The sequence below is a fragment of the Neoarius graeffei genome, chromosome 1 (assembly GCF_027579695.1).
Source record: "Neoarius graeffei isolate fNeoGra1 chromosome 1, fNeoGra1.pri, whole genome shotgun sequence".
Lineage (NCBI taxonomy): Eukaryota > Metazoa > Chordata > Actinopteri > Siluriformes > Ariidae > Neoarius > Neoarius graeffei.
The window spans coordinates 5,657,604-5,678,413 of NC_083569.1; the positions used below are offsets into that span (position 1 = coordinate 5,657,604).

Below are 20,810 nucleotides of genomic sequence, written 5' to 3' on the forward strand. Positions count from 1 at the left end.
AAGACAACATATCAAATGTTGAAACTGAGAAATTTTTATTGTTGTTTGGAAAAATATATCTGCTCAATTTGAATTCGAATGTAAGCAACACATTTCAGAAAAGTTGGTACGGGGCAACAAATAACTGAAAAAGTTGTGTAATGCTAACAAATAATAATTTGGTTTTGGTCAGTGAGCTGATTGGGTATAAAAAGAGCATCCCAGAGAGGCGGAGTCTCTCAGAAATAAAGATGGGATGTGGTTCACCGCTCTGTGAAAGACTGCTCGGGCAAACGGTGCAACAATTTAATAAAAATAACATTCCTCAATGTAAAACTTCTAAGAAATTGAGGATCACCTCATCTGTGGTCCATAATATCATTCAAAGATCCAGAGAAATCTCTGTATGCAAGAGACAAGGCTGAAAACTGACACTGGATGCCTGTGATCTTCAGGCCCTCAGGAGACACCGCATTAAAAGCAGACACGTATCTGTAGTGGAAATCACTGTATGGGCTCAGGAACACTTCAGAAAACCATCGTCTGTGAAAACACTTCATTACTGCATCCACAAACGCAAGTTAAAACCAGATATAAGCAATATCCAGAAACACCGCCACCTTCTCTGCGTCCGAGCTCTTTTATGATGGACTGAGGCGAAGTGGAAAACCGTCCCGAGGTCTGACGAATCAAAAGTAGAAATTCTTTTTAGAAATCATGGACCCCACGTCCTCCAGGCTAAAGAGGAGACGGACCATCCGGCTTGTTATCAGCGCACAGTTCAAAAGCATTCAGCACCTGTGATGGTATGAGGGTGCATTAGTGCACATGACACGGGTAGCTTGTACATCTGGGAAGGCATCATTAATGCTGAATGATATATATACACACACACACACACACACACACGTTTCAGAGCAATATGCTGCCATCCAGACTAAATCTTTTTCAGGGAAGGCCTTCCTTCTTTCAGCAAGACAATGCCAAACCACTTTCTGCACATATTAAAACTGCATGGCTCCGTAGTCATATGGCCCTTTTCCACTACCCTTTTTCAGCTCACTTCAGCCCGACACGGCTTGCGTTTCGACTATCTAAGAGCAGCACGACTCAGCTCGCTTCAGCCCTGCTCAGCACCCAAAACTCGCACGGTTTTGGAGTGGGGCTGAAGCGAGCCAAACCGAGCTGAGTGAGGCTGGGGGCGTGAGCAGACACTCCCCTGTGCACTGATTGGTGAGGAGGAGTGTCCTCACATGCCCACACACGCCCCGCGAGCACGCTGGGATCTGTAAACACCGCAAACGCGGAAGAAGAAGAATTACGAATTATGAGAATTATGAAGCCTTATGCGCCTCGCCTCATCTATACGCTCTTGCCAGTATCTGTTGGCGTTGTCGGTGACAACAAGCCACAGCACCAAGACCAGCAACACTAACGACACCATGTCCTCCGTGTTTATTGTTTACTATCCGGGTCGTGAGACTACCGCTTAAAAGGTCACTGATGTCACTGTTTGCGCCGCCTAACGACATCCCCTGACGTCCACCCACTTTCGCTAACTCCACCCAATGTGTCCACCCACTTCCAGCCAGCACGGTTGTAGTCGAAATGCAACTCCAACAGCCCCGCTCAGCTCGACTCAGCACGGCACGGCTCAGCCCAACTCAGCCGCGTTGATAGTGGAAAAGCGGCAAAAGAGTCCGGGTGCTAAACTGGCCTGCCTGCAGTTCAGACCTGTCTCCCATTTCAAACATGTGGCACAAAACATGACAAAGGAGACCCCGAACTGTTGAGCAGCTGAAATTGTATATCAGGCAAGAATGGGACAACATTTCTCTTTCAAAACTACAGCAGCTGGTCTCCTCAGTTCCCAAATGTTTGGGTAAACACGCCCCCATCCCAACTTTTTTGGAAACGTGTTGCTGACATCAAATTTCTCAGTTTCAACATTTGATATGTTGACTTTGTAGTATTCTCAATGAAATATAGGGTTTACAAGATTTGCAAACCGTTTTCGTTTACACAGCGTCCCAATTTTTTTTGGAATTGGGGTTGTAATAGTTAAGTAACCCGAGGGTTTCTTTTTTGTTTGTTTATTTATTTCTTGTAAGCCCAGTTTTGTGTAGTAGTGTTCAACTGGAAGGATGGATGTGTCAATAATAAAGCATTTTGATACCTTGCAGGGTTTTTTTTTTTCAATGAATGGACTTTCCATGTAAACAGTGTAAAATTTTTGACACCAGTTTTCTGTGAGTAGACACTTACGGAAGGAGTCTCCAGCGTCAGTGCGCCTGCCTTAGGATTTCTGATCTTGGGCAGAGCCACAAACTATACGCTTTTTAAAAATGGCAGGCGCTTCATGCTAACACCCGAGTTGTGTTCTTTTCGATTTTGGATCATAATCAAAAGGAGATTAAACGTACTGTAATTCCATCAAGAAACATGTTGATTTACAGCGAGTTAGGAGGAAACGCGTTAACAGAGTGAGCGAGTGGTAGACAAATAAAATTACCACCCAACAATCCATCCAAAGCAAACACTGGACACCAAACTTCCTAGCCGAGTGACTAAGCGGACATCTGCACACTTGATTTATGGCCTTTAATATTTATGCACGTCTCTTTCACATGAAAAGGATGATTTTGTTATAAGAAATCTTTATTAATAAATTAGCTTTTCTTAATCTGCAGATACAATTAACAGTGTAAAGAAGATTATTCTCGGCACATTATGTGGTGCAAGCGTAAATCCATCATGTCATAAACCGGCAAGGAGATGTGTGATCATCGTCCAAACCATTTGTAGCTCCTGAACCCTTATTTAGAATTCCAATGCATTTTTCATATCGTTATTGCTATATTCTATTATTGTTCAAAGAGATTGTGGTGTTAATTTGACGTGCCCGCTATAACACGTGCTGAATTTTGTGATGGACACGTATATAAAATCTCGTACGCCCAGGTCATGTCCACAGCTTCGTCTCAGAGGTTTAGTCCGAATTCTTCACAGTTTGGCTTTCCCTGGTGTCAGCTGGAGGCTCTGCAGCTTCATCGCCATTCCCATATTCCCAGTAACCTTTAGCTTGCCTTGGAAGAAGGCCTTTGGATGAGAATGAGGCAGGAGAAAGAGTTGGAGGTCATCTGTGTATCAAATTCTCACGATATCAATGTATTCATCTTGTATGATAGAAACAGAGGCATGCAAAGCATTGGTTTATTGGTAGAGAAAATAAAGCACATACAATTTTCTTCAGCTGTACACTGGAGCGACTTACGGATATATTTTACGAATAAGGCTTACTGAAAGCGTGTCCGCATCAAGATCACTGTGTTTTCATGACCTATTATGATTAACTGTGCTCAGATAGGCTGTGGCTTTCAAATGATGCTACTAAGAGAACCAAAAAACACCCCGTTACAGCACCACCGCCAGCCTGAACTCCATAAGTCTTGACTTGTGTCTGCACTGCTGCCACATCGTTGGTAGGTGTAGAACGTGAGGCTCTTTACAACGTTATTATTATTATGCGGAGTTATATTCGTGCCACAGAAAAGCACCAGACGCAGGTAGGAGGCGTGGCTAAAGGTTTTCCCAGGCGTAACTCCAAGATTATATTAGAAGTACTTTGAATCAGGTATGTGGTTGCAGAGATATAAACTTCTCTCAAACTACGCTAGTTCTATGTACTTTCTGCACTAACTGCTTAATTGAATATTCATACGAAAAACATTTACATATTCACGTTTGAAATATGCAGACTTTGAGAGATTCGGGGCAACTTACGGTCTGTGGATTCAGTTTCCCCGTCATCAAATCGAGGAGATCCGTGTCGGACATCAAGATTGTGCAGTCCGATTTTTTCCCTGGGGAAAAAAAACCAAACAAACGAAAAAAAAAAAAAAAAAAAAAAAAAAAAAACAGCTCACGTTTATAAATATCCAAAAAATAAACACAATTAATAAAAACGCATAAATGAATGACTAAAGCAAGAAGTCGTCGTCAAGGTGGGCGATATGACGAAAACAGATCTTGATATTTTAAAGACTTGTGGTGTATACGTATTATATAATAAATACGCCAATTGAGCTTATAATTATATTTATTTTTTTCGCGATCCGGTTTCCATCAAATCCTGCACTCTGATTGGCTGGCGAGCGGGTCCGTATCCTACGATACAGACCCCAGTTACGGACCTCTGGCGACTCGATCGTTCACAACAACAACAAAACTTAGTAGAATTTGTCGTCAACATTTATCTTTTTTTTATAAGGTTTATTTATAAGATTATCAAAAATCTTATAAATTTTTGCCAGCATTTCTCAGTATAATAGCATTAATAGCGATAACGACAGTGTTCACAGCGAAAGCGAGTTTTACTACCCCGAGGAAGAAGAAATAAAAGAAAACATTTCAGGAGAAAGCTAAAAACCTGTAACTGTTGCTAACGCCGAGCAAAAACATGGCTGAATCCTGAATGACTCCTATTTGTATAAATAGGGGACTACATAGGCGGCAAAATGTAGTTTTTTTTCCTGCCATGGAAGTGCACTTGTATACCGAGGAGGAAGCCATTTGCATTACAGCCGTGAATGAGGATTCAAAATGGCGGCTCGGCTCGGTTTTCCCTTTCGGGCGCTCTCGTTTTCTGTTAGAATTTGGTAAAGAAAAAAATAAATATTATTATTTACCAGCTTAAGGTCGGTCCGTATGGTGAAATACCGTGACCTCGGCCCAGAGGGCCTCGCTCAGTACTTTCAAGACCTCGGTCACGGTATTTCACCATACGGACCTCCCAGCTGGTAAACAACATATAGACCCTTCCCACTGACGTCACCGGAAACTGGAAGTAAACAAACCCTGCGCCATATTGGAAGACCAAATCGGGTTTTCAGAAAAGGAAAGAAAATAAACGCAGGGTCGAAAATACAAAAAAGGAGGCAGAAAAAGCAAAACAAGTTAAGGTAGGACAAATGGTTACTTTTCTGAGGCAGCCCGCCGTGGCTGCCTGCAGGCTTATTTATTATAGCCCATTTAGTTAAAATAGTTGATATAAAATGTTTATAGTTATGTGATGGTTGTCCTCAGTGTTCGAACTATGCCGATATTTTCAGGGGGGCCCTTTTTTTCCCTGGGGGGTGCTTGCGCTTGTCTCGGAGCGCGGATCTCCAAACACATGAGAAGCCTATCTTACGCACATATCACGCGGACTCCACACACGCATCGCGTCTGAAGTCATAACTCATCAGGGGAAATCGTGTCCGCATTGGCATGTTCAAAAAACAACCTCGCGTCAACAATGATACCACACGCGAGAAAAAAAAAAACAGTCAGGCTACTCAACAACCAACCTGGCAGCAGCAGTCGTTGTCATATCGGTTTATTTTATCTTTGATGTAAACACAACACTTCGGATATGCAAATGCTTCTTATTGCTATGTCAATAAACATCATTTTGCCAATATTTTAGAGACCCCCCAACATTTCCCAAATCATGTTTTCAAGGGATCTCATGTCTGTTTCAGGGGATCTCGGATCCCCCGAGTACCCCCGTAGTTCGAACACTGGTTGCCCTGATTTAGACTGGTGTTTGTTTTTTTTGGGGGGTGGGGGGGGGGGGGGTGTTGCGCGATGTTGCACCCGGGTCCAGATTAGGGCAGAACCGGCCCTGGCTACATTTCAGGTGTAGTTTGTTTTATGTATGTATGTACTTGCATAGATGTGTACTTGGTCTTCGAATATGGTGACTACCGAAATCTCGCGACGCGGTGACGTCATGCGGGAAGGGTCTATATATCAGGGCTCGAAATTCTTTTTTTTTTTTTTTTTTCACCAGCCAGCCGGACTAGTTCCCTTCCAAAGTAACTCGCCAAACAGAAAATTAACTCGCCAAAATTTGTTCATGTATGAATTTTACTTCTGTCAAAAATAACACAAAAAGAGAGTAGTTACCATTGTTCATGACTAATGTGCATTTATTTCAAGACCTGAGTATTTTGATAGTTTTTTTTTTTTTTTGCACACTTTACAAATTGGCATTTGCTGTTCCACGTCCTCCTCGCGATATCCAAAAAAATGCCAGATGTCTTGTAACGGTGTTACCCAAGGTTCAAGTATAAATTTTAGTTCGGGTGCCAGGCAGGCCCAAAATCCTGCCACTTAAAAGTAACCACCGCCAGCAATAATAAACAAGAACAAAAGTAGGTTTTAAATGTGCATACTCTACTTATTCACAAAAAAAAAAAATAATGGCATCAATACAACTCCATAATGTTCTTATGCTCCCAATACAGCGAAAAGGACATGAAAAAAAAATGTCGTGTAAACCCAGTGCTCTTGTGTGTGGGTGTGTTGGCTTGTATGTTTGTGAATGTTAGCGTGTGTGGAGGGAGAGAGAGTTTGTAGTTCCAGTAGCGCTTGGTAAACGAGCAGCAAGGGGCGTGTGGATAAATGCTTTAACTCACAGTTCTGGAGCTGGCTGTGTAAACCAGGGATGAGAGTGCATGTTGAGAAAAAAATCTGAAAAGTAGCGGGGGGGGGGGGGGCCGCAGGTCCCCAGTGGGGTCCAGGGGCAACGTCTCGGTGAGGGACCAGGGGGCGAAGCTGATGGATTTTGGCGATTTAAACACCCAAAACCCATTAATTTTAGCAATGAAATATATGTATTTTTCTCGAAGTTGATATCCCAATTCAACATGCCATCAACTGAAACTTTTGTATCATGACAAGTGTTCTTTCTTAAATATCATATCCAACCTTGTTTGACTTTTTCAGCATGTTCAGTGCAACCTTTTAGGTTTTGGAACAATAGACCCATAAATCAGGGATGAGAATGAAAATTATTTTAAAAGTCTGAAAAAACCGGGGCGGGCTAATGATTTTTGGCTTTTTTTTTTTTAACCCCAAAACCATTAATTTTATCAGCAAAAAGTTGAAATTTATTTGGAAATAAATTCCCCTTCTTGGTGGACTCCCAGGTGAAAATGATTCATATGGTACAAGAGACTTGTTTTTAATCAATTCACATTTGATGATTTCAAAAAAATCAATGCACCTTTTAATATAAACGAGCTCTACAGTATTATATTTCTGCATTTTTGCTATTCATGTCTTTGAATACTCTAATCCTTTACAATGAAGTGCAAACCAGAAAAAAGTTCTATCATATAATTCTCTGAAGCTTTCTTCTGATGTTATCATGGTAGCAGGAGGTCCTGCATATTAAGCAGGCAACATTCAACATCACTCATCACTTCCCTTTCGACTGTTGTGTGGACTAACGAGGTTTTATCTGGACAGGATGTTGTGTAATGTAATACAGATACCATACGGTCAATCTGAAGATCGAGATGGTGATTTTGAATTAAAGAACAGGCATGTACAATGGGCATTACATATTGGAATTTTTTTTTTTAATCAAAAACTATAAGTTCATCTCGGCCTAAAAAATTTGGGCAGACGCTCCCGCGCGGCACATGCCAGCAATTCCGTCCCCCTATGAAATGAGCAATAAGTAGGAGAGTTATACACGGTATCATGCTTAAAATTTCATCAGAAATATAGATATGATACTCTGATTCTCCCCAACATGCTACATTAGATAAGCTAACCCCATTTATAAAAGATACACACTTATATATGACATGTAATTGATATATATTTTTTGGGGCGCGCGCTCTCTCTCTGCCATGCCGATCCTGTAGGCTGCACTGACTCAATACAACTGAAAACTCTGGTCCTTGAGAAAAGAGATAAAAGCCCGCCCACACTGAAAGCTGATTGGCTTATTTTGCTGAGTAACCCAATCAAGATGCTCTTTGTCTGGCATGCGCTACATGAACAGGCACACAGGCAGTGTTGCCAGAATGGGTGGTTTTAAGTGCATTTTGACGGGTTTTGAACATATTTTGGGCTGGAAAACGTCAGCAGTATCTGGCAACACTGCACACAGTCTCCCTCGCGCACCCCCTCGCGCGCGCACATTCTAAGATGCGTGATGCAGACCTTAATGTTGCGCGCGCACGCTCTTGCTCGCTTCTATCAATATGCAGGAGACTCCCGGAACTTCCGGGAGACTTGGGATGTCTGCGTTATAAGGTGACCACAGATCGTTAATCATCATCCCCCCAAAAAAAAAAAAAAATTTCTCAACGGATTTACATTGATCTCAAAAACAATCATTTTGGTCTGAAAAAGTCGGAAATCGGCGGAAAATTCTCATCCCTGGTAAACTGGACCGTCCTGGATCCGAAGCTTCAACAGTCCTTAGCCATCCGCTTCCCGCATTGGGCTTGAAGTAGCTATTTGCTCCTCTCACCTATGGCTTGCGATGTTCCTCCGTCACGGAAATCTTGCTTGGGTCGGCTTGCAAATCTCCGCCGCAAATTCCGTCATCGGTAACAACGTACAAGTCTTCCACTTGGTTTAGCTTCTACTCCAGAATCGCACCTTCACGCTTTGCTCGCACAAGAACCAAACGGAGCTCTGCACTGCTCTGCTGCTCTACACTTCCTCCCCTAGCTACGGATGCAGCATAGTGACATTTAAAACAAGCGCTTCGTCAATCACGCATGGCCACTCCCCCAATCAGTGTTCGCAAGTGTTGCGCGTTATGCAAATGAGGTGAGTGCTGTGTCGTTTTAGTGTGCTTTTGAAGGTGACAGTCACGGGGGAAAACGTTATGTCTGCGGGGCAGAATGTATTTCGCCACAGTCTGACCCCTTACTAGTCCTTTTAGGAACCAATTCGTCGGCTTCCATTTTTAATTTGTCGCTGAAATTGACAGAGCTTACACGGTAGCCTATGCAGCACCAGCGATTGCACGAACTGAGCTGTGTTGCCAGATACTGCTGACGTTTTCCAGCCCAAAATATGTTCAAAACCTGCAAAAATGCACTTAAAACCGCCCAATCTGGCAACACATTCCTTTCAGCACCAAGATGTCGCCCGGGCTTGGTTGGCGAGTGCGTGACGTTATTGCTTTTTTTGCCCTTAGGCAGCCTCTCACGTTATTGCCTGAGGGACAGGGAGAAAACCACCGGAAAAGGTTTTAAACAAACGCAACAAACATGAAACAAACGCAAGTCGGCAGATGACCATAAAATACTCGATAGTTACGATATAATAATTATATGCATCTCACACAGAATTTTCGGAGATATATCGAGTATATTCGATATATCGCACAGCCCTAGTCTGAATCTTCGCTTCATATACTGTATATTTTTTATTTTCAACTAGCCAACCGGGCTCCCTAGTGACAGGAATTACCCGCCAAATGACAAATTAAGTCGCCTTGGGCGAAAAAAGTCAAGCACAGAAAAGAAAGGGAAATTATAAATAATTGTATAAAACATTCAAAATTCTACAATATTTGGATTTTGCACCAAATCTGAGCATCAGAATAACTGCTTCGAGTTTTTAATTCACGGAAAAAAAAAAAAATTCAAAAGAAAATCAGTGCCCTGTGACAAAAATTTAATCACAATACCTTCGTTAAATCATTACAACTGTAGGTACCATGCGCCATCTTGTGTCTAAGAACTACAACTCCCAGCCCACTTCCACGTTGACTACGTCACGCCTGGACGGGATCACTTACATCACCTCCATGAGATTCAAAAGTGCTTGGAATACACCATTTTGTGTCTCTGGTGTCTGAACTCAGCGGAGAACAGACCATAGAGGGACGCTCACCATCGGACCGTCTGAAACCACGACTCTTTCTTACAAGAAACACGTTTTAGAACGTTTCCCTCCTTCTGTCCACCCTTGATCACAGTGGACTCTGGAAGCACGCGCGCTTTAACTCAAGTGAGTTATAAACCGTTTTTTTTTTCAGTTATTCTTTCAGTACGTACTAGACTGCAACCAAATAGGCAGTTTCATCGGTGTTGGGAGCGGCTGGACCGTCCCAACCCTGTCTGATCAGAACTTTCTTCTCACGAGCTACGAAGATCTTCAAAGAAAACTTCAGAGCAACCTCTCTCTCTCACCGAAGCGCAAACTTCTCCAGCCTGCCATTTCTACAGAAGACGAGACTTTTTGCAGTAAGAACAGGCATTGGGCAGAAATTTAAGTCTTAGGAATTAGTATTCACTTAATGTGAAGTTAAATGAAGTTAAATGAAGTGTATACACTGAATTTTGGTTCTCTATCATTTGTTTGTTGATTTAAAATTGGTTAATCCATAAGTGTGTGCATGTCTCTCTCTCTCTCTTATTCTTTTACTAATATCCTTAATCTCCTTAACATACATTTTGACCTTATTAAGATTTCAGTGAGTTTGATAATGTTATGAGTGTGGAATTCCTTTGTTACTTAGAAAACAAGTGCTCACTAAACCATGAGGATTCACCTCCTCCAAGATTGCAGATAACATTCCACACACCCTGGCTCGTCCTTGCATGGACAACATTCCTTGGGCCTTAACTCCTCCCCCACAAACACGTGGAGTTAGCCACAAGAGCCAACCCTCTCAAGAGAGACCCAAGGTGTCTCTCTCTCTCTCCCTCTCTTTCATACACACACACACACACACACACCCCTCACTGTATATATTCCAACTGATTATCCATTTTTGATCTTTGTATAATAAATTCATTTATTATCAAAGCTGTGTGTATTCATCTGCTGTTTCGATACTTTGAAGTTGCCCAATCGCAAAGAATTCAAGGAAAGGTGTAGACAATTTATGTAATATGGTAAGTGATCAATAATGATATACCATAATTTAGCTGTTTGGTAATTTATCCAGGATCAATGGTATGAGTCACTAAATGATTCATTGAACGATTCACTAAATGATTCACCTGAGTGATTCACTTCAAACGATTCAAATGAGACTGATTCTATGGTATGATTCAATTCAAATGAGTCAAATTAAACGATTCAATAGGATTGATTCATTTTAATTATTAACCTTCAAATTTAATGAAACTGATTTCATGTAATTATTAAAGATTGATCACTTATCCAATCCTAAATACACAAAATCATTAATTACACCTACACAACGAAGGCAGAAAAATCAATTAAAATCCTCTGCAACTTTTTCCCCCCACGACTGGGCTTCATTTAAAATTCATAAAATAATTCAGGAGGGTCACGTTACATAGAAAATTTGCTATTTTAAATAAATGGTAAAACAGCCAATTATGGTTTAATCTGTTGCCAGAGATCGTCTCTTTCTGCGTGGGGGAAAAAAAAAAAAAATCAAGCTCTGATTCCTGATGTCCTCAAAAATGAGAGCCAAAACACGTTTGCTTTCTCATACCATCCACTTGCACGAAGATCCCTGTACTCAGAAGAGGAGGGGGTAAGGGGAAAAAAAAAAGGCACAGACCTGCGTCGTTGTTCACCGAGCCTTTCCCATTTTTCACGTCCACGACCCACAGAGCTTCTTTGCCATCTGGGCCGTCCTTCACTTTAAAAGCAAAAATGCCACCGATTTTTTTTACGTATGCTTCTCCTTCCTGCGAGGAATGCACACAAAAATCAGCTGTAAAATGTAAAACCCCCAACACGTGAGCATAGACGAGCCGGCTGTCTCATTCCTACCTCCTGCAGCCTCTTCTCGATTTCTTTAAAAAGTGCATGAGATTTGAAGCCCTCCAATCCGGTGACGGCGCCGGTGGGAACTGCAGTGATCCGAGACCTAAAAGGGAGAAACAAACGGTCCAGAGTGTAAACTCGGGTTTACGAATAAAGTCCTGGAGGTGCAGCGTTGAACGTAATAACTGAGGAGCCAATCTATTTCACCGATTTCTGACAGCACACGCAGTCGTGTGAAAAAGAAAGTACACCCCCTTCCACTTGCATAGTTTTACCAATCAAGACATAACGTTAAAGAGAGTCTCTCACATCGCTGTGGAGGAATTCTGGCCCGCTCTTCTTTACAACGTTGCTTCAGTTCGTTCGTGTTTGAGGGCATTTGTTTGTGTGCAGCGCTCTTAAGGTTTCAACTGGGTTGAGGTCTGGACTTTGACTTGGCAATTCCAACACTTGGATTTTTTTCTTTTTCAGCCATTCTGCTGTAGATTCGCTGGTGTGCTTAGGATCATTGCCCTGTTGCGTGACCTGATTGCAGCCAAGCTTTAGCTGTTGGACAGATGGCCTCATGTTTGCCTCTAGAATACTTTGTTATACAGAGGAGTTCATGGTTGACTCAATGACTGCAAGGTGCCCAGGCCCTGTGGCTGCAAAACAAGCCCAAATCATCACCTGTCCACCACCATGCTTGTACTGATACACGGCTCGAAATTCGCAGTGGTCCGGCCGCCCGAGGCGACTTAATTTGTCATCTCATCTCATTATCTCTAGCCGCTTTATCCTTCTACAGGGTCGCAGGCAAGCTGGAGCCTATCCCAGCTGACTACGGGCGAAAGGCAGGGTACACCCTGGACAAGTCGCCAGGTCATCACAGGGCTGACACATAGACACAGACAACCATTCGCATTCACACCTACGGTCAATTTAGAGTCACCAGTTAACCTAACCTGCATGTCTTTGGACTGTGGGGGAAACCGGAGCACCCGGAGGAAACCCACGCGGACACGGGGAGAACATGCAAACTCCGCACAGAAAGGCCCTCGCCGGCCACGGGGCTCGAACCCGGACCTTCTTGCTGTGAGGCGACAGCGCTAACTACTACACCACCGTGCCGCCCCCTAGTTGAAAATAAAAAATATATATGAAGCGAAGATTCAGACACACCATCAACTAAAGCCGCCACATATTAAGCGCGTGCCGTGTGTGTGTTCATCGATGTGTTTATCGGCAGGACGGAAAATACCGAAGAATTCCTAATCATATCGTGTACGAGTCAGGCTGTCAGTTTTTTCACTACTGCGCATCTCGTTGAATATCGCGGTAATCACGTTATCAAATTCAACAGATGTCAATAAATTCAACATTATCGCCCATTTAAAACACGTGTTTTTGTTGTTGTTTACATCTACATCTGCCAAAGCTACGTTGCGACGTGGAATTTTCTGAAAGGTGTACAGAAACCGGCAGAGACGGGGACAAAGCGACCTCGGTCTGAAAAGGAGAAAAAGGCCGCCGATAAAGCGTACGAGAAGGAGAAACGACAAAGGACTTATAAGCAAACGTGGGAGCAGGGTAGGCCTCGGCTGCGATACGATTTTTATGGAATAATTAATTTTTTTCAAGTTGATTCCTAGTCAATATGAAGCTCCTAATGCTTTCTCTCTCAAACGGTTAAATACAGAAAGCATGTTGGACATATTTTGGGTGCTATTTTCAACACTCATACGCCAAGTTTTCCAATATATTATTATTTGTTGATATTATATTACGGTGCTCCGTGTTGTTCTCAGTTATGTATTTAACAACAGTATCAAAATACTCGGGTCTTGAAACAAATGCACACTAGTCATGAACAACGGTAACTACTCTCTTTTGCGTTATTTTTGACGGAAGTAAAATTCATACATGAACAAATTTTGGCGAGTTGATTTTCTGTTTGGCGACTTACTTTGGAAGGTCACGAGTCCGGCTGGCTGGTGAAAAAAATATGAATTTCTAGGCCTGTGATATGCCGTGTTTGGTTTTCGCCCAACATGGCGCTGTGCATTATGGCCAAACATTTCCACTTTGGTGTCGTCTGTCCAAAGGAGATTGTTCCAGAAGGCTTGTGGCTTGTTCAGAGGCACCCAAGCCATGCTCTTTTTAGATAGAAGAGGCTTTCTTCTGGCAACCCTTCCAAACAAGCCATACTTGCGCAGTCTTTTACTAATTGTACCGTCATGAACTTTAACATGGCCGAGATATAGTTCTTGGGTTTTCTGCAATTTCTCTGAGCACTGGGTAAATTTGCGAGGACGTCCACTCCTGGGAAGACTGGCGACTGTCTTGAAATGTTTTCCACGTCTGAATAATCCCTCTCACAGCAGAACGATGGATTTCAAATTGTTTGAAGACGGCCTTCTAACCCTTCCCAGATAGACTGGTACCAAAATCCAGAATTGTGACACCCAAAGGCATTTTTGAGACAAAGTCGGCAAACAGACTTATTTTGTCAATTTGGGTGTGCCGAATTCAAATCTGCAATATGCCGAGCTCTATCTGACCTCTGTTGACCTCTAGAGGTCATTGGGCCTGTAAACGTCTCAGCTGAACCCAGTTTCTCAGCTTTCTAAGGAATGAAATGTACTAAAATGATTAATGAAGTTAGCAAATGGCCTCGTTTGTTAAATGTTTGGGTGCTGAATTCATTTTTCATTTGTAAAACGACATATGACCTCTGATAACCTCAAGGTCATTAAACTTGGCCTATAGGCCTATGCATTTCACGGCATTTTTAAACTGACTTTACTCCCCCAGAAGAATATGAACAGACAAAAAACAAATAGAAAGGAACAAATACAACATTAAATGCCAGTCCATGTACATGTGACTTACTTTTCACAATGAGAATGCCTCGGCGATCACCTTACATAACATTGCATTACATTTAGCGGTTATTGTTTATACAAAGCTACTGAAAAAAGGACAGATTCAGCAGCATACAAAATGTGGGGGCGTACAGGGTATACAGGTTAATCAGGGTTAGTATATACGAGAGGTTTCTTCTTTGTTGTTTGTGTTTTGTTTTAAACGGGGTAAAGCCTTTACAAAAAACAAACAACAAAGAAAAAAACTCATATATACTAACCCTGATTAACCTGTATACCCTGTACGCCCCCACATTTTGTATGCTGCTGAATCTGTCCTTTTTTCAGTAGCTTTGTATAAACAATAACCGCTAAATGTAATGCAATGTTATGTAAGGTGATCGCCGAGGCATTCTCATTGTGAAAAGTAAGTCACATGTACATGGACTGGCATTTAATGTTGTATTTGTTCCTTTCTATTTGTTTTTTTGTCTGTTCATATTCTTTTTGGGGGAGTAAAGTCAGTTTAAAAATGCCGTTAAATGCATAGGCCTATAAAGATCTTGCAGTCACGTGACCGGAAAGTACACAACCCCCATCTTGTCGGTCAAAAAACACCGCTGAATACTGCTGCACTCGTGTACAGAATGGATCAATTTCAACCGACGGACTACACGGCTCATTTTTCTAATGAACAGATAACTAGATATATGTCTAAAATAAACGATCTACAGATTTATGACCCTTATGGCTTTCCGGACGGAGTTTTCACGACCGGATTTTGAACTGCCAGCGGAATGTATGATTACCTCATTAACTTTCCCTCGCTGTTCAGTGGTGAAGCACTGCGTGCTTATAAATCTCTGGACAGTTATCTTTACAGAAATTCAGGATTTGTCAGCGACTCAGATGTGGCATCTTGTAAACAAGAAAATGATCCTCATTGGATGGGTAAGTCACTTAAGTATTGAGTATAGCACTGACCAGCCGATTATAGAATAGAATAAGGTAATTCCAAATCGTCCGTCTTGTTTACATGGATCTGGCGTTGGAGAGGTAGAGGCTTGGCAGTGGAGGTTTGAGTAGCTGTTTTCTGAGCTTAGTCAACAGGCCGGCTCTGCCTGTAGCCTCGCTTTTGCTTCTGCTCCCGGCGCCGCCTCCTTCGCTTTGCTTCCAATAACAATCCACGGAGACCCCGCTGGTCTCGCTGTCTCGTCCGGAATGTTTTTTTTTTCTCGTCCGGAATGTTGTGCATGCGATGGAAATCGCTACAAACCGTCATTTTCTGCTGGAAACCAATGTCCAGTAAGTCCATACGGTTGTAGTGGATATTGAAGTCCGGTACAGACGAACAACACGCAAAAATACACACAAAAAACATAAACGTGCACAGGTAGGGAGCGCTTGTAGCCGCAGCCGTTAATTGTATATAGTAGGGTTTTCCAGAAGAAAAGGTAGAAGTAAAAGCAGAAGTAGAACCAGAAGTAGAAGTAGAAGGCGGAATATGGCGTTTGACCGACACGATGGCGTCTGTCACAATCTGGATCGGCTGTGACGTCACATGCAAGTGCTCCATAGGCCAAGTTTAATGACCTTGAGGTTATCAGAGGTCATATGTCGTTTTACAAATGAAAAATGAATTCGGCACCCAAACATTTAACAAACAAGGCCATTTGCTAACTTCATTAATCATTTTAGTACATTTCATTCATTAGAAAGCTGAGAAACTGGGTTCAGCTGAGACGTTTACAGGCCCAAAGTTCAATGACCTCTAGAGGTCAACAGAGGTCAGATAGAGCTCGGCATATTGCAGATTTGAATTCGGCACACCCAAATTGACAAAATAAGACAGTTTGCCGACTTTGTCTCAAAAATGCCTTTAACTCCTTAAATAAGCACTTTTTTGAATTTTGGTACCAGTCTAAGACTGATGTGGAGCAACAATTGCTTCTCTAAGATCATTGCTGACGTCTTTCCTCCTTGGCATTGTGTTCGCACATACCCGAGTGCTCCAGACCAGCAAACTACCCAAACTTCTGCTTTTTAAGACGTGGCCACACTTGATGATGATCAATTAAATCAAATTCATTTGATCAGCAACATCTGGCTGCTAATTGCCTTCATAATTTCTACGGAAGCAGGAAGGGTGTACTTGATTTTCTACACACTGCTACTGCGTTTTTGGCGTGTTAAATAAATAACGACAGGGTGAATAGGTCATGTGTCATTGGCCAGCTGAGATTGTATTTGCCTGATTTTAAGACCTGGTAAGGACCAGATGATTTTTTTTTTTTTTTAAATTACGTCCCGAGACTTAAAACCTAGACTTGAAAGAGGGTGTACTTTCTTTTTCACATGACTGCATAATTATTTATTTATTTCAGTTCCACGTTGTAAAACTAATCAACTCGTAGTGAGTGTGTGAGATCTCTCACCTTGCTTCTTGAGGGAATCCCATCCTGTACAACGTGACCACTACGGCTCCACCGATGCCGATGTTGTGCTGCAGGGCAACCTTTGCCCCCGGGACCTGCCTCTTCCCCGCCTCGCCTCTTAACTGCCAGCACAGCTCTGCACACTGAGCCAGACCTGAGCAAATCCAACACAGTACACGGTGAGGGTTCAACGACCTGAGACAGACGTGACTAATCACACACCGCATTGTTAAACGCAGCATGACCCGACACAGACCAGAGCAATCAAAACCGACAGGGTTCATTCACCCGGAGGACAAAAACAGGCCATTAAACAGAAGAGATCACCTGAGCCGGACCATAGTACGATACTCTGTATACACAGCATGATGGGTAAATTCTAACAAACACGAATTCGCCGAACGCAGCTCGCGCGCTGACTAAACAAACAGACTTGGACGAATCTTTATCAGAAACACAGAGCACACCAACATACTACATGATGAGCGGTTTACGTTAAAAGGCGCTGTGAAATGAAAAATGTTCAACCACAGACCGAAAAAAGGACACGCAAGGTCAGTAACAAAGCTGTTAAACGACTGTCGATTAGGAGTCCTGTACCATTTCAGTACTAAGTGGATCGCGGTCAATTGTACACTCGATCCTGTTTGGAAAAAAAAACCAAACGTCGTCACAAAAATTCTGTTTAATGTGTTGAACTTGGCGGGGTTGAATGTGCTCCTGATGGATCTGCTATGACCAGGGTTGCCAGATATGCGTGACAAAATACGTTTTCCAACTAGGCCTCTAAAATGCTCTCCTATTATTACAGGTTTTCTCCAGAATTAAAACTACTGTACTGAGAATTAATAAAAAAAAAAAAAAAACACCCGGCAGCAACTTTAAGTTGTAAACCAATATTACGTCTCGTCTCGTCTTCTTCCGCTTATCCGGGGCCGGGTCGCGGAGGCAGCAGTCTAAGCATGGAAGCCCAAACTTCCCTTTCCCCAGACACCTCGGCCAGCTCCTCGGGAAGAACACCGAGGCGTTCCCAGGCCAGCCGAGAAACATAGTCCCTCCAGCGTGTCCTGGGTCTTCCCTGGGGCCTCCTCCCGGGGGGACATGCCTGGAACACCTCCCCAGGGAGGCGTCCAGGAGGCATCCGAAAAAGATGCCCGAGCCACCTCAGCTGGTTCCTCTCGATGTGGAGGAGCAGCGGCTCTACTCCGAGCTCCTCCCGAATGACTGTGCTTCTCACCCTATCTTTAAGGGAGCGCCCAGCCACCCTGCGAAGGAAACTCATTTCAGCCGCTTGTATCCGCGATCTTGTTCTTTCGGTCATTACCCAAAGCTCATGACCATAGGTGAGAGTCGGAACGTAGATCGACCGGTAAATTGAGAGCTTCGCCTTTTGGCTCAGCTCCTTCTTCACCACGACGGACCGATAAAGCGACCGCATCACTGCGGAGGCTGCACCGATCCGCCTGTCGATCTCACGCTCCATCCTTCCCTCACTCGTGAACAAGTTTTTTATTTTTCCTTGTAATACTGGAACCAATATTACAAGAAAAAAAAAAAACCAGGCATTTAAAGGCGTCACGCAGTGGCGATAAAAGTCGCATTATTCTGCACCAGAATGCTTTCGAGATTCGAAATAAATTGACCGTCGATTTTTCAAAAGCTTCCCGCGGTTGTAATCGGTCCTTATTTGGTCATGCCCATCATTTGAAATTTCCCGCGTTCGCAGCGCCCCCTCTCGGTCAATGGAACAGCTGCGTGACGTCATACCAGTAACCACTCGGTGCAGTTGCAATGGCGGACACGCCAGAAAATAGGAGCGATGCTGAGGAAATTAGCTTTGATTTTACCGATACAGAAGAAGAAAATGGCCCACAAGTAGAGATTTTGACAGCTGAATGTCCTGGTGGTATCCAGCCTTACAGATTTGAACCTGAGCGCTCATCTTCAGAAAATGAGGACAGTTCTGACGACAACAGAAACGAAGACTTGTTTTGGTTGGTTTCTCTGACTAAATCACTACTTGTGTGTATTTTTAAAGACCATTTTCACTTGAATTAGAATGCTGTGTGATTAATCTATGATTGTGTGTAATACTGATAGCTGTAGGGGGTGAAAGTGTAGCTAGAAAGATTGAATTCTAGCAACTTGACAGCTTGCGATCTCGCGAAATGCAGTGGGCCTTCTGATACAGTAGACCCCTTGATATTCCAGTTTTCATCATTTTCCTTTTATTGCGGTTGATTTTAACTTGATATTCAGTATGTTATAGGCTGGGAGTATTGAGCTTTGGATTGTATTGTTTAGTAAACGTACAATCGTCAGTAATAAGTGATAATTATTAGTTAAAGGCAGCTTTGTGGCATAAATCTTTCAATTAATCTTCTGTCATCCATTTGCTAAAATTATGTGCCACATATGTTATCAAGACAACACTTCATGTGGCAAAGAAAGATATGACAAATACATAAATGTATGAAAATCATTTTGTACAATTAATGATTGATACATAGAAACACTTAACACGTGTTTTAAAAAAAATTTTTTTTCTATCAATACCTAGCCGTGACCTTGAAATCAGATCCATTGATAACAGTCACAAATAGTGTTCAGTGTTCGTTGTTACAGCCAAACACAATACACCGATTAGGCATTTTGTATCACAGAATATTAATACATCATTTCATAGTGTTTTGAGTGTTCAAAACTATCCACAAACTGAATAAATCCACAAAATCCGCAATGTACACAACTCTGGCATCACCCAAGGGAGGTTACTGGTATGACATCACACATAAGTTGACCTAGTTAACTGCTAGCTGCCTAAATTTGGCTGTGCGCGTCAACTTTAAATGCTTGTAGCGGGCGCATCGTGACACTGAGATCGCGGGAAACCGAGGGGCTTGAATAACCCACCAAACCCGACATTTTGACACATGATATAGCCTGATTGCTGAAATTACCGCACGACGCCTTTAAAATAAAAGAGAGAATAATGGCAAAATCCAAAAAGTTACAGAAAGGTAAATCTATATTTTTATTATTATTTATCTATATTTATTTTTCTGTCAAGACGGGGTGCCAAATGTACATTAATGAGAAATAAAATGAACTTTTTTGATTTTAGCAAATGGCTGCAATGAAACAAAGAGTGAAAAATTTAAAGGGGTCTGAATACTTTCCGTACCCACTGTATGAACGATTGTGCAGCGCAAGGTCTCATGTCTGATCCAGTTTCTGTTGGTGACCCTTTGCTAGAGCTGAGCAAGCGCACTTGACACTTTCTCTGCAGAAATGCAGTCTAGTTCCAGCTTGTGCTTTCTTTTTTAGCATCACTGTGGCATTTATATGCTAGACAATGAAACGTACTGATTAAAAAAACCCTGATAAATTTGGTAAAATACTTGTAAAACTACGACGCAAGCAGAGAACGTAAACAGCCGAGTTGCTCTAAGCGACCGCTACCTGACGTCATCACTGCAGGAAGCCCGTCTGACGTTTTAAAGAAAATTAATTTTCCTTGAAAATAAAAAAAGTTTGATTTTTTTTTTTTTTTTTTTTTAAATCTGCGACTACTTTTACTTAAAAATAAATTTGAGAATAAATCCTCTAGAGGATCCCTTTAATTAAATAAAATAGTGTTTCTCTGTACTTACTCGAGCGGTTCTTGATATAATACTATATGGATTATGACAGTTGTGGCTGGAATAGGGCTGTTTACCATATTCTTTAATATTTACTGCTTGATCTCGAACGCATTCACGAGGCAAGAAACTCGTCCGCTAATTACCTTTTGACGAGGCACGCCTGGTCATTGAAAAGCATTCTGGGTGACGACCTCATGAAGCTGGTTAAGATGACGCTTTGCGCACGAAGGGCCTCTGCATGCTCGTGCGACAAGGCTTTCGCAGATAGCTTTTCGCAGACAGTTGTAATTTATCGTTGAGCGGGGAGTAATAGGCGTGCGCGATGTTATTCACCGCCACAACGCAAGGGGGCGCGAAGT

The 20,810-nt window shown here is 42.4% G+C and overlaps 1 protein-coding gene across 3 annotated transcripts in view; it reads right to left on the reverse strand.

Annotated features, from left to right (window-relative positions):
* Positions 1 to 20,810, reverse strand: part of scp2a (sterol carrier protein 2a) — a 128,643-nt gene that overhangs the window by 85,621 nt on the left and 22,212 nt on the right. The window contains exons 12-16 of one of the 3 annotated variants that reach the window (XM_060928670.1): positions 16,808 to 16,961; positions 11,536 to 11,632; positions 11,321 to 11,450; positions 3,763 to 3,842; positions 2,566 to 3,078 (exon numbers count right to left, since the gene is read on the reverse strand). In XM_060928670.1, the coding sequence (XP_060784653.1) occupies positions 2,983 to 3,078; positions 3,763 to 3,842; positions 11,321 to 11,450; positions 11,536 to 11,632; positions 16,808 to 16,961 (557 nt within the window). In that variant the 3' untranslated portion in view covers positions 2,566 to 2,982. Of the gene's footprint in view, positions 1 to 2,565; positions 3,120 to 3,762; positions 3,843 to 11,320; positions 11,451 to 11,535; positions 11,633 to 16,807; positions 16,962 to 20,810 lie in introns of those variants that run through there. The other 2 variants (XM_060928678.1, XM_060928684.1) reach the window with 2 other exon arrangements.